The following is an 18335-nucleotide window of genomic DNA, read 5'->3' as shown; positions in this document are numbered from 1 at the left end:
TAATGCGATACATAAATTTGCTGACCCCAAACGTATAAACGGTTTATTTGTTTTCAAGCTTGACCGTGGAGAGATGGGGTTGGTGGCCGACTCACTCACTTATACCTATCGAAAGAGTGTTTTTGACCCGATTCGTGCTATCGCCGAATATTCCAGGTACAAACTGGTATCTCTCTACCAGTGTTTCTGTTAACCTTTTCGTGGCTATAGCCACCCCGTCATTCACCCCCCCCCCCCTCGTGCGTTTCCACCCCACCGAAACTAACCCGTCGTTCTCGAAATTTGGGACGGCTCATTACTATTCTACAACCTGGTTATTGTTTATTCCCCGCGGCGTTAATGTAACCCGGGGAATAATGCAGACTTACGCAAACGCTCACTTAAGGAGATTGCTCACCTAATTTGAAACATGTCGAAATTGAATTCAAATATTTATGACGTGCGTCGATTTTCTCGTTGTTCCAAATTTGGAGGTCGATATTACATATTATATGCTATACACGTGTATGTAGGTTCGTTTGGTTTGTTTAGAAACTACATAGTATGTACATACATACTTGTACAATTTTTATCAGGGCTGTGGAGATTTGTGGTGTTTTGGTAGTGTTGAAGTCGTAAAAATCAAATAGTTTTATGTTTTTTTTTCCTTTTTATTATTAACGGAATTTCTCGATTCTATTTTTCACGATCTCCAGCGGTTTTAGCACGGATATAATAAAAGTGAGTTGAAATGGAAATGTAGTCTAGTAGTGAAAATACCGTCTAATCATAAAAAAATGATTTGAATCGAAGAAATTAATAGTATTTAACGACCGACCAATCACAAACGTCTATGATCAATCCAGCCAATCAGAAACGACTTTGACGACAGCCAATCAGACACGGATTACAGACGTCGCGTCGTTTCGTTTTTATTTATAAGATACATGGAATATTACAATCAATTTTAGTAAATCTACATTCAATACTTGCATTATCAATATGTATGTATGTTGTGTTTTTTCATTACTATAGAGAAGAACTTTGAAAATTGATGTAACTTCAAAAATATTTTTAAATAATATATATTTTAAATTACTACTAGTTAATAAGTCTTGGTGAGATATAATAAGTATTGGATTAGATTCAGTATTGTATATTTAAAAAATGGCCTATTCGTCACATCGGCTGGTGAAATTAAGACTGTACGTAACTGTAAACAGCCTTTTGCATAAATTTATTTATGTATATATGCAGGAGGCTGTTTAGCTTTCTGCATATATAAATACGTTCAGGATTACAATTCAATATTATAAAATAGGAGTCGGAAATGGAGTCAGAGCCACATTGGTTTTTAGCGATTGGAGTTTGTTAAGTAAATGACTTCACAGCCCTGATTTATATTGTGTGTGTTTGATTTTTATAGAGGATTAATTAAGTAGTAATTTGACCTTTTGAGTGGTTTCTAATGGTGTGCTTTCGTAATTTATTCGTTTCGAATATAATTAAGATTTAAATTAGGTGGTTGCCGATATGTGAGCGATAAGAAATCGTTGTGTAAAAATTTTCTAATAACGTTATTCGCGTTATCGAAATCTCTCCCCTCTGTTTTTATTAATATAATAATTTCATTTTCGTTCTGAATATAATTTTAATATAATCAGATTCAAGTTTTGCCTTCGCTTCGAACACGTGGAGAGCTCTTTGAAATGCTGTGTTTTAATTTTGATCTTTGATTATTACGCTACTTACATGTATTGATTATGGATATTTTTAATATAAAACATACGTACATACGTACATGCTTAATAGAACGGTTAAAATTTTTCAATGGTATATTTTGTAATTTAATAAATTTAATAATAGGCGAAACTCAAAAAAAACTACTACTACTAGTCGTTATATTTTTGAATTCAATTATTTCCAATAAAATGCTGGGTCGTATCCATAATTAAGGATGATACAAAATGTACGATGCTTTTCATTATGTTTTTAAGAATTCAGATTGACGTAATAATAAAGCTATTTTTTTATTCTTATGTATTTATTTTACATATGTACGCACTAAATGTTTACAAGCTTTTATTACTTTAAGTTGTGAGACCTTATTTTAAGGTAGATATTTGATTCAATTAATGTTTGAATATTGAGTCTCGAAACCTTAAAAGTATTAAAATTATCTGAATACCATGGAGAATTTAAATTTATTCCATTTGATTTGAATTTTGGGTGTATTATTTATTCAATTTGCTAATAAGAAAGTACTCAAAGTTTTGATTAAAATTTGAACATGTTTCGTTCGAAAATACATCCACTTCGTCATTTCGTGTTGGTTTTTGAATTTAATTCATTTCTGGTAAGCTTTCAATCAATTTGTTTAAAATATTTAAGAACATATGTAGCTCAAATAGTAGGAAGAACGAATTCAAAAAGCTTGAACTCTAAAGATAATTAAGAAATTGATTTTGAAATTGTTTTGTAGAGGTATATTAGAAACATACATACATTCATGCACATACGTTTAGATGTACAAACTTATATACATATACATATGTATATTCATGTTCGGTTCGCAGCATGTTAATGCAGGGAATTCTAAATTAATCGATAGTTCTATGGATAGGAAGAGTATGTGGATAGTTCAACTATTCAAACTTACAGTCAATTAAACTGGCAAACACTGACTGAAGACGGCTAATAAAGTCCAAATTGTAGAGTATAATAAAATCGTGAGCCAAATGTTGACTACGACTCACTGCAGGCACACACAGAGAATAATAAAAATCGCAATTAAAAATTCCACATTCGTATTAGGAATATAACTAACTACAGTTAAAATTTTTATCAAATTCAATACAAAGAAAATTGCATTGCCAAATAACAAAATCGCACCGAAAAATATCCGCCAGTCACGTTATACGACCGTAAACGAATCACAGGGGTTCAAAATTAAACTTTTTAATGAATAGTGCCTCCCTCCTTTCGTGTTGTATAAAATTTATGGGCTATTTCATTTTTAACTGCCCCACGCGACAACTAACCGAAAGCTTCAGAGCAAAATTGAACTTTTCGCATTAGGTACCGACACAACGCATTTTGTTACACAAACGAAACATTCTTATGCACCATTGCATACAAAACATATGTACATATGTACTTATATTACATGTATCTGTACAATGAGATGTATATTAAATTATTACTCGAATAGTAAAATTCCGTACGTAGGGATTTTACGGCATAATTGGTGTCTGGATTTTAGGTATATTACACAAGAGTACATTTCATAATGCCAACTCCCTAATGTTCTCCATTACAGTTTGGATAAATTATGTAATATATAATTTACATAAAACCCACCCAGGTTAACACTGAAAATATTCATCGAACAAACGAATTTAAAGTTAATAATTTATTTATTTAACATACTTGGGGGAGGCGGCAAAGCCGATAGACCCAAGTATGTAAAATAATAAATAAAAGAAAGTAAAATGATAACTAAAAGAAAATGAAAATATCAAAAGAAATTAAGATATTGGAAAAGAAGATTTAAAAAAATAATTTAAAAGTTTAATGAAGATATCTATGTAGCTTGTTTTTAAAAATACTAAGGTTTTAAGAGCTTACTACATTGTAGGAAAGATAATGTAGTAAAATATTCCAAACTTTAACCACTCTGTTTGAAAAGAAGGAATAAGTAATCAGTCTTCGACTTTTATTAGTTTGTTTGATTGATATTTACTTCATCGTAATCAATTTATTTGATTTTTCTTTTGGTAGTTTGAGAGAGTGGACTCGAAAATGAGTGTTGTCATTGAACATAAAAAGTTTGGACAAAAAACTATTGTAATGCTTATTTATTATAATTTTTTAAAGACTTCGATTAAGTCGCCATTTATTCTTTTCGTCTCCAGTATGGTGAGATTCATTATTTTCAAACTCTCATTATAATAAAGTGATTTCAGTTCGGAAGTTATTTTAGTAATTCTCCTTTGAACCCTTTAAATATATGTATATGTATGATTTACATTTTTTTAAACGAGTATTCCATTTACTACAATCGTATTCTAATTTAGGCCTGATAAAAGATTTATAAATTTTTGTGATTTATTTTGTTAAGATACGCAAAAATTGTCTTGATTCTTTAAAATATGTGCTATAATATAAATTTGATTTAACAATCAAACCATGTAATTTTAAAGGCTTGTATTTAATTGGCCAGTAGCTTTAAATGCTTTTAGTCTGTTATTAATAATAAACAATCAGTTATTAATAATACATATGTATATGCACATAAATTGGTTCGGTTGAATGGTTAGTTTATTTTGACATGTTCAATAATTAACCAAAATTCGTTTATAGTTACCGACCGTTTCGTTTAAAAGTTACTGCCAAACAATAACGACTGATATTCTTGTTCGAAAAAATAATGTATACATTCGTAACGGATGACGCAATTCATGACGAGTTTCGCAAGAAAGACTTTTGTGATTAACATATCTGTGTCGTTACAATTTTGTATGTTAAAATATGGAAATGAATTCAATTCAACGTCGAACCATCACAATAAGAAAATCATCAAGTGTTTCGTATAGGCATGATTTTTAAAAAGCGCTCCAACGAATGACGCATGTTGAACTCCCCTGTATTTTGTGGGGTATTTTTTCACGAGCATCGCTGATGAGCGACACTTTCATGATAACGTATCATAAAGAGACAAGTTTATACGATCGTTTTCTTGTGTAATCGAATTTTCCTTGGGTCCGAATTGCGACACACCACAAGTCGAATCGACGACGAATAACGATGCCTATGAACTTGTACGTAAAAAAAGAAAAAAACAGACACGATGGGAAAAAGTTGGCTTTATGAGCCGCTTTCGCGGGCTTTATTTTCAACGTTATTATCTTTTTCGACTCGGCTCGAATTTATTAATGTCGTCAAAATAATTATTTGCAAGGCAATTGTGTCGTATTTTCGCCTTCGCGAGTAGACAGTTGACAGTGGCCTTACGTCATACATATGTCAGCCCTATGAAATTATGCGAATTTAATTATCTCCTACAGCATACGTTTAGATTTAAAGTGTTAAATAATTTTTTTACAAAGAAAAGTATTGCAACGAATGGTTGGGTTAAATGTTTTGAAATTTTGGCTACTGAATAAGCTGAATATGGCTATTTAATTATAGTTTTTTATAAGTTTCACTGAGTATTTTCATGGCGCATTATTTGTGAGCTGATTCTGAACCACTTCCACACTTCCAATAGCTTTGATATTTAACCCACACATGTACATACGGATTTGGGTTAGCTCTCTTTAAAGTAAGCAAATGTCTCTGAAAAAACAATATAAGAATTTAATCATAAACGAAATTGTCAAAAATTTATCAGAACCGACTTTCAGATCAACGCGATGACAGTTAGATATCATATGTGTCTGCTTGCTGGCCCTATTTAACTTCACAGGTTATAAAAAGGAATAGTTATAACCAGACTTAGTCTGCCAGGATGATATAACCCACAAAAATGGTTCAATATTGTCCTACAAAGCAAGAGAGCAAAAAAAAAGTTTGACAATAGTAACTTTTTCACACTATCTCAAATAAAAATGATTAAAATACAACAGTTGAAATTAATGTATAAGGCGATAAGATAAATGTATGTCACACTTTCAAATATGATTCATCAAATAGAAAATTGATGAATCATATTTTAAAGGTTATCAAAAAGACCATATAAAGCCTCAATTGATTTTGGGTAGACGAATTTGTATTGACGACGTCGATTTTGTACAAATACAAATAGCCTTATAGCAAAAATCTTTGCGTTTGAACTTTGCCTCAAAATTTTTACTATTGAAACTTTGATAAGATGATTGTTGAATAGTGACATCATGAAAAACTCAAAATCATTTAAATGGTTTTATAATTGAAAGTGACAATGATTTTATAATTATTTCTGATTGACCTATTGAAAAACAATGTGGGTGAAAGCATTGATATTTTTCTTGAAATGATGTGTGTTTATATATTTATTGATCGATTGTATCGCACATGTGTTTATAATTGTATATATAAATATGTGAACGTAAAAGGTCAATGTTAAAGTTTGTTTGATGTGTCAATATCAATTTTCATGCGAAAGACTTTGGTAGTCATACAGCATCGATTGAATTCATCAAGTATTGATAAAAAGGACAGTACAAATACTGATCTCACTATCGAGGATATTGAAATATTATAAAACATGTACTTACATTGTTTATTATTAAACATAAAATTCCTATTGAGATTTAGGTGAATAAATATTATAAAAAAGTATGATATTTTAATAATTAAAGAAGGTCAAATGAAACTAAGTATAAATTTAGTAAACTCTTTGATTGGATTCATCAAAATGTTTATTCTTCAAAATTATAATATCATTCACGGACATATATTTAGGAGTTTAAAATCATTTCGTCGTGTGCAAAAGCCCAATAGAACTTACGAACCAACTGTCAAAATAGTCTGACTGACTAATTAGCATATTGATAATTAAATACTGATGAATCAATCGAACGATTTTTATTTTTATAATAGTTACTGACCAATTAAATACAAGTAGTATAAAATACTATTTATTTGTATATTCATATCGTTATTATAAAATGTTTATATTTCTAAGAATATTATAGTGTGCTTATCTACTATTTTTATATTTGAAAATGATTAATGTACATAATATATGTAAGCTCAATCGCTCTTATACGATAAAGATTATTACTCTTATACGATATAGAGGTATTTTTCACCGAAGGAAAAATTTTAGCAATATCCAGTGTTATTACCTGAAATTTTCGTATGCATCGATCACTCTTTGATTCGGGCTACGATATCGGTTTGCTATTGGTTTTTTTTTCGCCTTTCGTCTCTTTTCGAATAAAGGATTTTCCGAGATCCCGAAGGAAAATGCTCCAGCGTATCCGTCCGTCCGCACGCACACATTTTCCTATGCGCATATTTACGGTTTCGTCTGTCTGTCTGTCTGTCTGTATAAATAAGCAATATTGTCTTTCAAACGGCATATTCACCGAGCCATCATTTCTGCGATTTCGACGACTCGCAAAAGTCGAACGCGCGCCGAATACAAATTTCGCAGATGATATACGTTTCGTATAACTTGCTAAATTTAATTTCGAGAAGTTCGCGCCCGAAAGAGACGAGATTTCCGGGGTTGAGTATTTTTTTTTATATTATTATTATTTTTATTTTTATTTAGTAAAGTTTGAAAACATTTTTAAAACAACAAACTTTCACAGAGAGAGCATTTCGCGTAAGTTACTTCAGTAAACAAGACGAAATAGAGAATTTTTTTCAACACAAAATATTAAAATAAAATTCTCGCACAGTATAATCAAAGTTATAACTAGCCGGTAAAACGAATGCATATTGTAAACATAAAATCCTAAGATTCAAATTATATGTAGCATAATCAGAATTATACATCGGATTAATCAAATCTACACTGTTATTTTTTCACTGAAATTTATCTAATAAATACTCGAACCTTTAGAAGAGATTAAAATGAAAAATTTTCCTACATTTAACCTAGTGGAAAATACATAAAGCAGGCATTTCATCCGTTAAAAAATAATATTCTGTTTCCCCTAACAAGTATTTTACCTTGAATACTGCAATTCTTATAAGATATAGTGTGAAAATTTTCAGGCGTTTAAGCAATTAAAATCTGACAAAACGAGTGGGGGGCGGAAAGTAAAAAAAAACAAGGTGACTGATTATTAACCAAGTTAGCTGATTAATAACCGCAGAGACATCTGTGGACAAATTTTAGCAGCATTTTCTAATCAGCGAAAATCGAGATGCTGAATAGCTCGAATTTTTGCGAAAGAAATGGGACACGTTGGCAATTTTCTGTATTGATATAATGAATTCAGATAATTTGGCAAACTCTGATAGGAAAAGATCGACCTTGGAGTCCCATATCCAAGGTTTGGCCAGCAGCACACGGGATAGAACCCGTGACCACACAATTGAGAGCATCTCAGGGTAACCATTGATCTATGCTATATGTGCGTATTTATCTTTTATTTATATATTAATTTTACTAATTATTTATCTAATAAACAGCAGATTAGCATATAATGCTTTGAACAAAATGGTCACCGGTTCTAATCCCACTAGTTTTTGCTGTGACTCCTAGGATGTGACTCCAGGTTGATCGTTTCCTATTTATCCGATTTTAATTTATCCGATTTAATTTAGTATTTAATTTCATTTAGTGATTTAATTTCATTTATCCGATTTTAATTTAGCCAATTTTTCCGATTTTCATTGAAACGGTTCCATTGAAATGCAATATTACCCATTTTCTCGCAAATTTCGAGTTTTCATCAATCTCGAATTTCGCTGAATTATATAAAATGCTGCAAATTTACAAATTTGACCAAATATCTATGTGGATGTTAATAAATATGTATTTACTTTGTTTAACAGTAATAAAACTTGTATCAAATGTACAATATTTCTGGCCAGGAAGGCGCATTGGAGTTACCTGTTAAACTTTCCTGGTATAAATAACAAATAAATCTAAAATCCGATACAGTTTTATTATAATGATTGATAAATACGTAATCCCTCTAGCATTGAAATGTTATGTACGTATGTACATATTATATAATGTACATTTTTGTACGTTTTTGGGCTCTCTTTCATTTATGCTGTACATTAACATTATAATAATATAATTGTATGAATACTAACAAAATTAAATTAAAACTGTAAAATAGAAAATGATCAGTAGATAAGTAGCTATTAAAATATATATAAGATATATTATGAACATAATTTAGTAATTATAAAAAGCATTTAAAAATCAACAAAATGTTCGTACATATACATATTATATATATGTATGTACGTGTAAATATTATATATGAATATGTCTAATGAGGAAATTTTATATATCAAGCTATTTAAAACACTCTTTAAATCGATTAAACTACATTGAGGCGGTTTACCCGCCCATATGTGTAATAAAAAATATTCAATCAATAAAATAGTACATAGATGCATATTATATATGTATGTACATAATAAAGGCTACCATAGGTAGCTTTTGATGTGGTGGTGTAAAAATTGCAAATACTACATAAGGCGAAATTGTGATAAATTATTCCAAAATGTACGCCTACGTACTATAAATAATATATTTACTCTATAGTTTCCTTGAATACACGTTTTATGGCTGCATAAATTATCGTTAATTATTATAGTGTAACTGAAATAAATCTACCTGGTTACACAAACGAACACACACACACAGACTTATGTATTATATAACCCTTGGTGGGGTATAATGTTGTAACGTAGTGATGAGTTACGGCTATCGGTTTGTTTTGGTCCTGTGTTGTATGAATTTTACGCTCCATTAACGAGTATTATTATATTAACTTTATTGGAAAACTTGCGCCGAGCTTAGCATTCGAAACGCGATTACGTTTTCAAATTTCGACTGGATGCTTAAAAATTTATTGAATGTAATAACACATAACGCCAAAAGTGTGGTTGTATAGGTAAATAGGGTTTGGTAGTGCAGTTGGAGTAAAATTTTAATTAAAATATGCTCACGTATGTACATACATATGTAGATGTAATTCAGCTTCATATTAATATGATTATTCAAACAAGATGTATGAAACTCAAAGGTGGTTGAACATTTTCAGTTTGGAAGCTATTTATTCATTGAGATATGCAGTTGAGGTTCATTTTAATTTTGGCTAAATTATGAATTCAATTCAAATTACTTTTCGTATTTTAACGTATGGGGGACTTTTGGGCGAAATTTGTGATATATCTATTTTAATAGCTACTGATCTACTGATCATTTTCTATTTTTAATTTTTAATTTAATTTTGTTAGTAATCATAGTATTATATTATTCTTATGTTAATATACAGCATAATAGGAAAAAGGGCTCAAAAACCTATTTGTGACTTTGAATTCTCGTTAATCTACCAAAATTAATCATAAATGACTCTTTTTACTGAAATAGATGACTATGATTTTTTTTTATATTTATTTATAACAACGTTTTTATTAGTTTCACTTCGTCAATTAGTCTGAAAAACTTCTAACACTCTTCTAATCACTTTGAAACTTTCCCATTTTGCGAGGTTTAGCCGCCGATAGAGATTTCAATTGGGTCCGCTAAGTTGATGGTGAAATATAATCGTAATAAACATGTTAAAGAATTCAAAAATGGTGACAGCTCACCCACTGTCAATAGCCAGTAGCCTGTTTGTTTGACTTTCAGCCCCACCACTAGTTTTGTCAGATTTTAATTGTTTTAACGTCTATAACTTTATCATTTTCACACTATATCTTATAAAATTTGCATTATAGGCTCTCATTATCTCTCATATATATTTTCCTTCACTAATCAGTTATATAATTTAATAAAAATAATTAATTTTAAATACTTGAATGAAATCGATGATTTTTTTATTTATCGTTCCCTTAATACAATTATATTTAATTATATAGTTATTTAGATCAATCGACGAAAATCCAAAATTCGTGTTTTTCGTTGTGGCCTAATCTACATATATGTATGTATACATATTAACATATATACTGAATACACATCAGTTGAAATTTTGAGCTCAAGTAATCTTAACGTCACAATATTTTATTTACTGACAATTTGTATATTGTAGAGGAAGTAATCGGCTAATAAGTATATAAAAAATTTAATATATTAAAAAAATAATTGATAAATATAACTAATTAAATTTTTTCGACTTTCCGATAAGTTATCGTCTATTGGTGAAATTTTTATACATTTTTTATCAATTTCACACTATAAAAATGATATATATATATATAAATTTATTTATTATTAATTATATTTTTTCAAACGATATAAAAAGAATTCTAAATAAAAAGAAATCTCATGCTTTCAATGTTCAGTTTTAAATCTTTCATACTTGAAAGAAAACAACAAGACTGTAAAACTTTAGTTGGAATATTTTATGCTTATCGGAAAACCAAAAATAATCAAACCTTTCAGCAAAATGCAGACCATTCGAAATAAACTTTATAGTATTTTTGAATGAAATTTATTGAAAATTTTGATGATAGTATTTTAGTATACATACATACGTAATTCATTCATGTTTTTTATTAATGTATTTAATTGTTTTGACTTCTGTTTATAATAAATCGGCTGATAACTAAAAATAAGTGTATGTGATGTATGTATTTAAGCTTATTGTAAAAAACTAAATGTATGTAAGTTTATTGTAAATCATATTAACGATTAGATACAACATAACTTCTTATTGAATACTTATCTCGCAGATAAAACCGACTGATGAGATATACAGTGAAATGTCAGATTTGACATATTTGGCCAAAAATCAATATATATCGTGTATTACATTACATGAAGCTAGACGCCAAATTTGAAATTTATATATACATATGAGAGTTAAAACTATAAATATTTAAATATTAGAGATAACGAGAGCCTATAGAGCAAATTTTATAAAACAAAGAGTGAATTATAGGCGTTTAAACAATTAAAATCTTATATGGCCATATCAAGGCGAACAGGTTAGAAGACACTGGACGAACGCTTATTAAACGTCAGGAAGGTTTACGGGCTCCGTTTTTAAAACGCGTTGTATACGATATTTTATCTCCAACGTAATGGCAGACGTTACATTAACGTGTATTGATGACCAAAATGAGCAATATGGCAAAGTATGAAAACGATCGGATAAGAGATAAAAATGACCACTAACACGAAAGCCATGTGAAATGTAAAGGAGGTATGTAAAAAAACAGTAAATGTTCATATATATGTACTTATAGAATATATGTTTCTATTATGACGAATTTATTAACAGGCCTGTTACGCTTTGCAAAATTTTTATAGCGGGTTTGTCGGCTTAATTAAATGGAAAAAAAAAAAAATAAATAGCAGAATATACGTAGAAAGTTTCGGGAGTACGTATAGACACGTTCATATGTGTACATGCGGGCCGAGTGTTTTTCGTTGCGGCCACGTTTACCGCATGCGGCCACAGGAGAATTTCTGTGAGGCCACCGATAACTTTTCCTTTTGTATAAGAGCTTTTCGTCGCATTTCCATTCGATAAATTTTCGGATTTCATTCGTATTTATGTCGCATCCAATATTTTACTTTTATTGTGCGCGAATATTTTTCTAATTTATTTCTAACAATGCGCCGTACAAATTTTTTGAATAAATCATAAACAGAAGGAGAGCAATAAATACCTTTCACTCGAATCGTAAAATATAATATCTCAATAGCTTTCAAAACCGCGCAATAAATAAACGCTCACACCTTCACACGTATGTATGTATGTACATATGCATATGTAAAATAATCTTTTGAAATTATTCATCAATATTGGATGTATATATAGAATTTCCTCAGATATTGTTTGAAATAAATCTCTTTTAGCACAATAGGATTAAGCATATTGATGCTCAAATTTAATTTAATGGAATTATTTATTAATATTTTTTAACAAGTCAATTGATTGATCATTTCACGACTTAAATGATTTTGCTTGAGTTTTTGTATTATTTATTTATTTAATTATTTAAGAATACTTAGGTAATATGGCAAAGCTGATAGACCAAGGAGTTTTACAATACTTATAGAGTAGTACAGATATACAAATATCAAATAAAATAGTAAATAAAAAATGAATAAACCACCGAAAATAGAATAGTGACTACTCAAAATAGGCGAAACTAAAATAAATAAGTGAAAAAATAAAAGATAAACTTTACATAAAAAAACCCATTTATTTTAAGGAAGTTATCAATTCATTTAAAGGACTTTTCCAAATTTTAAGCACTCTGTTTGAAAGAAGGATTCCCTAATTATTTTGAAGTAAATATCTATTTAGAGTCCAAAAGTGTGATCTTTCAGATTACTGTTATTGTTAAACGAGTTATAGTTAAACTTTTAATTTTTTAGACTTTAATTAGATCACCTTTCATCGTTATTGTCTCCAAAATGTAAAGATTCATTAATCAATTCTTTAAAAATATTTTTAAATTAAACTGTATTTAAATTTATGTATAGGACTCGAGCCATATCTTTTTATTACAAATAATCAATTTCAACTATATACTTTGTAAAATGATCGTTTTGCTATTTTTTGAAATTTGAAACAAAATCTTCTCATCACAAGTTTTATGTACATAATAATCCTATTAGGTATGTACGTACGATCTGGATGATTATCTAAAATCCAAATCTACAATCTCTTTCAGATTTTGAATGCTTTTACTTAATAGTAATTTTATAAAAAAAAATATATATATAATAAAAAAGTATCACCGAAAGTCACAATTCATTCCCTCTTTTCATTACTTTTGTTATCGAAAGCAAGTGAAAAATGTTTTTCGACTACATGTATGTATGTATTTGTGACATGGTAAATTGATTATTTTGTATAAACATACATATATTTAGATTTAATTAAAAAAAAATTCAGTTCATATTGAAATAAATTATGATACATTACGCATAAGGTTAGAATTTAATAAAGGCGAAATTTCTTACCATCGGCGGTGACGAGGAAGACCAGCACGGACAGGAAGAATGCGCAATTAGGTGCTCCCATCTTCCCGACAAGAGTTCAGGTCATTGAAGTGTTAAAATGTTCACAAACTATTCTCACTCATCGTCGGTGTCAGTTTGAAACTCGCTCGTCATCGCGAAGCGTCTCTCTCTCTCTCCCTTTTCCCGCCTATTCGGCGTATGTTACGCTTCTGTCAAAATGTCGAAAGCTGCAGCCGTTGCTAACGCGGACATACACGGTCATTCTGAAAAATGTAAAAAAATGATAACAATGTAATATAATAAAAACGATAATTTTATTTTTATTCACGTGAAGCACGCACCGCTACTGTGCGCGCGCGTTCTGCTAAATTTCACATTTACAAATGGCTCAATCGCACACGCTCATGAATATGCATTGAACGATAAAAGCTTACATACGTAATATAATACATGAATGTGTATTTTTTTTTAAATATTATTCAGAAACCCACAAACGATTTCCTTCCGTATGGCTTGGCAATATCATAAGCTCAAAGATTGAAAGGCGTTCCGAGAATTTTCATCGTCTATTCATTAAAACTTTTCAAATCATATTATTATTTTTTGAATAAACAAATCATTTGAGAAAGTTTGTTATTCTGTAGATATACATAATATTATAAGTAAATCAAAAATTTGTATATTCACATACATACACATGTATATGTATTTTTATTTAATTGCCTTAAATTGTGTGGTTTATAATAATAATAGGGTCAAAAATCACTTGGATACCAATTTCATAGTTATAAAAACATCAGTGGTTTAACTTTAAGACTAAATTTAAAGATTAGATGAAAGAATTAATATTGCAATATATTTCAAATATATAAATCAAAAAGTCATTCTTAAGAGGGCTGGACCCAGCGCCTTGTCCATTCAAACGTATTATGTAATTGATTTTTGATTTATTTGATTTATCAAAAAAATAAAAAAAATTGAAACATGCCTATGGTGGATATAAATAGCATATTGAAGAATAATTTCTCTATTGCCATAATTGAGGAAAAGAGAAGTCTGACAGGAGAGTCTGAAAGGAGAAGATGACTTCATCTCAAGATTTTATTTTAGAATTTTTTTTAAAGATATACATAGATTTCGAAAATTTGTATGAATTTTATGATAAATAAAAGTTGCAAAAAAGATTACATTACATATTATTAATTTAGATTTTTAAATTATTTTTGTCATTTTTAAGCATCTGATGCCAATTCTAATCATTTTTAAACATTTGATGTTAATTCTATAATAATATGTAGCTTCTGATTCTATGATCATTATCAATTTTACACATTATTTTTCTTATTAGTATTTATAGTATCTTCTTATTTTAATGTTAGTGTAGAGAAGTTCAAACACCTATCTACAATTATTATTTATTTAAAATGGAATGGGTTTTTAATGTGGCATTATATGCTATTATTTTTGAAACACGCCTATTTAAAAAAATGATATCATTTGAAAATTAAAAAAAATTATTATGATTGAAACCTTTCTGGATGAAATTGTTTTATAACTATTTTCCAATACTTTTTAGTATTATGAAACGAGTTATTCAAACGGTTTTGAAATTACACTGAAATGAATTGTATAACATACATATTTAACTTTAATAAAAGCATTATAGTACGTCTACGAATGGTTATGCTTTAAAAATGAAATCTCTTTTATATACACGGTGGGAATTTAAAAAGCTCGCAATATTTTCCCTCCATTATACAGCCGCATATGTAAAAATACAATTATTGTTTATTTTCATGAGGCGAAACGATGGCGGGGTGTTGTCAAAACGTTAATTGTAAAATAACAGAAGCGACTAGCCGACTGGGACGCGTCGGTTAACGTTCAAATATTGACGTTAAGCGAGCAACATGGAGCGCGCGGACAGGACAATAGTGAAATTTAATTAAGACAGTCTAATTTATTCGCAAATTAAAATATTCAGTCGGACGGGGCGAAGGCCCTATTAAAATTTAAGCGTTTTCCCAATTTCGTGTAAAGGGCGACCGATGATGAAAATGGGACCCGCAGGGTCAACCCGGTGTACCATCCCTTTTCCTAAAGACACCCCCCGCACACAACCCAAATTCAAATGTTGCTTGCACGAAATGCTTTGCAATTATTTATCGTGCAAGACACTGCTATTGTTGATGTCGGTTGTTTCGAGGTCGAATGAAAGCGGGAAACGTTTGTCATTTTGTAAAATATGCGCCACTGATTTACATATCGTATAATTTATTTGTATGCATTTCGATTGGGGTGAGTTTGTGTTGATGTTTATTCCAAGGATTAGCTAGGGATTATAGTATAATTTAGATCTTTAAAAAATAATTGTAACAACGTATTACTAGTAATGTTTTAATTTGTATAAAAACTTTAAATAGTTTCAATTTACTTGTCTTTGAAATTGAATTTGAGTATAATTCAATTTTTAAGTGACAAAACAATCTCTTATCTATTCTATATGTATATACATATATCCAAGCTATCCTTTATATTGTATATACATATATAAACATGTACTATAAAACAAAACTCTTGACCTGCAAATTGAATAAAAGAAATCTGTTTTGATTTATAGAGGCTTTTTACTTTGGTAAGAATGTGGCAACATAAAATTTTTAAATATTAAGTACAGTTATCTCATACTCAGATTACCTTAGCACAATCTGCTTTAGATCGTCGATTTTAGATAGTCTTAAGTTAATGCTACATATATATAAAATCTATTATGAGCATTTATAAAAATTGTTAATAGATTTTTGCACCCCTTTTTCCTATTATGTTGTATGTACACTTACATTAAAATAAAATAATACTATAATTACTAAAAAAATAAATGTCAAATAGAGAATGATCAGTAAATCAGTAGCTATTAAAATATATGTACGAGTATATAAGATGTATTGTGAACAAAATTTAGTTGTAATAAAAAGCATTTTAAAGATTCAAATTTTTTACTATTTTAACAGTCGCCGATTTTCACTGCTATTCATAGCGAAAATGGATTTAAAACTTTTATAATTGTGTTTATTTTTATCCAAATTTTACTTCAATGCAACTAGTTTTATAACAATCTATCTAAATAAAAATCAGTAATTGAAATACCAATTTGATTAAATATAATCTGTAGTCTAAATTACAATCATATACAATTTTATTTAAAATATATAATAATTTTAATATCATATAAGAGAGAAAATTTCAATATTGCCAATATATTATTTAACCAAAAAAATAAAAAGACATTTATCGCAAAAATGTTTCATGTCGAATTTACATATAAAGAAGCTATGCTATTACTCATCCGCCTGTATAAAAATAGCTTTATAAAATTATTTACCAAACAAAAAAATGTTGAGAGTTAAAAACCACATCAGAGACTAAAGTTCAATAGGAAAATGGCAAACTATTCCCAATTCGAATTTCACCCGCATCCGAATCGGAACGAATGCATCAAAAGTTTGCACACACTCTACATATACCTATACACATATGCACATACCAACCGACGACACACACACACACACACACACATGAAAGTTTCAAAACTTTCCACACATACAGAGGGCCACTAATTCAATTTCGCGACCCCTGCACACGGTCGACTCGTGGTGGTGATTGACGTCGAAAATTTTCGAGTCCCCTCGAACCAACGTTTGATTGACGTCGTATAAAAATTGATTGCGGAATGAATGCGTATATATCATATTGAATAAAAATGCGGTTTTATATGTGTACATACTTCACTGAAATATTCAGCGTGTTTGTTTGGTTCGTTGGCGTGTTGTGTCGCGAGTTGCCACGGGAACGGTAACGGGAACGTCTCGCGGGATTCAAAGGAAACGGCTTGCGTTCGCCGCGGAGGCTGTGCGGCGACTGACCGACAAGCTAACTAAAACAGACTACGACTGTGGAACGCGCCTGCGCCCTGCTATTAGGGGGGCCGAGTCTCGGGACTGCGCCCCCCTGCGTGGCCCCAAAGTAGGGGTGATGCGCCCCACGAAGTCTAAACTGCAACGAATGCACCCGCTCTAATTAGCCGCTCTACGTACACATGTAGGCGCACTCTTCTATTTGTATCGGCAATGAATGTATTTTCTTTTAACTGTGGATGGATTGATTGGATGTGAGTTTTTGTGAGAAAAAAATATATTTATTTGTTTATTTAACCCTTTGAATGCTAAACAGTGGCGTAAAATTTAGTAGACAAAAAATCTAAAAATCATTGTAAGAACGAATATTAAAAACTCTTTCTTCTATGTAAAATATTACCGGTACATAGCAAAGTAAATTACTCTATAGCTATTGAACAATATTATGGTAATGACCACAAAACACTGGTTGTGCAAAATTATTTTACTCGACAGGAAGGTAAACTTTATCAGCCAAAACATAATAATAATATATAATTAAATAATTATGTGCGTGGTAGACATCATCATTTGATGGTTGTACCTGCTGCTCGCACAGTTCTTTTTCGAATGGCTCCTATTCCAAGAGCTATTCGACTCCTCAATGAAATCGTTGCTGCTGTCCCTGAATGTGATATTTTCCACCTTGGGGAGCGTAGATTATCGGATATTATCTTAACATATTTATCTGGTAACCTGCGCTCATCATTACTTTCTTAATTTGAATGTGATGAATGAGTGGAATCTTAATCTACTCTCTTCCATTTGGGCCTCGCTGTGATTTTATTTTTTAT

General features: G+C 30.0%; 1 protein-coding gene across 2 annotated transcripts in view; it reads right to left on the bottom strand.

The window, feature by feature from the left end:
* The window catches only part of LOC143910287 (lachesin-like), a 52582-nt gene extending 34919 nt beyond the window's left edge, over positions 1–17663 (bottom strand). The window contains exons 1-2 of one of the 2 annotated variants that reach the window (XM_077428691.1): positions 17373–17663; positions 13589–13851 (exon numbers count right to left, since the gene is read on the bottom strand). In XM_077428691.1, the coding sequence (XP_077284817.1) occupies positions 13589–13649 (61 nt within the window). In that variant the 5' untranslated portion in view covers positions 13650–13851; positions 17373–17663. The remainder of the gene's footprint in view (positions 1–13588; positions 13852–17372) is intronic. The other variant, XM_077428690.1, reaches the window with a different exon arrangement.
* Between the last annotated feature and the right edge of the window lie 672 nt (positions 17664–18335).

Source organism: Arctopsyche grandis, chromosome 4, assembly GCF_051622035.1.
Source record: "Arctopsyche grandis isolate Sample6627 chromosome 4, ASM5162203v2, whole genome shotgun sequence".
Lineage (NCBI taxonomy): Eukaryota > Metazoa > Arthropoda > Insecta > Trichoptera > Hydropsychidae > Arctopsyche > Arctopsyche grandis.
This window is presented reverse-complemented; position numbering and strand designations above follow the sequence as displayed.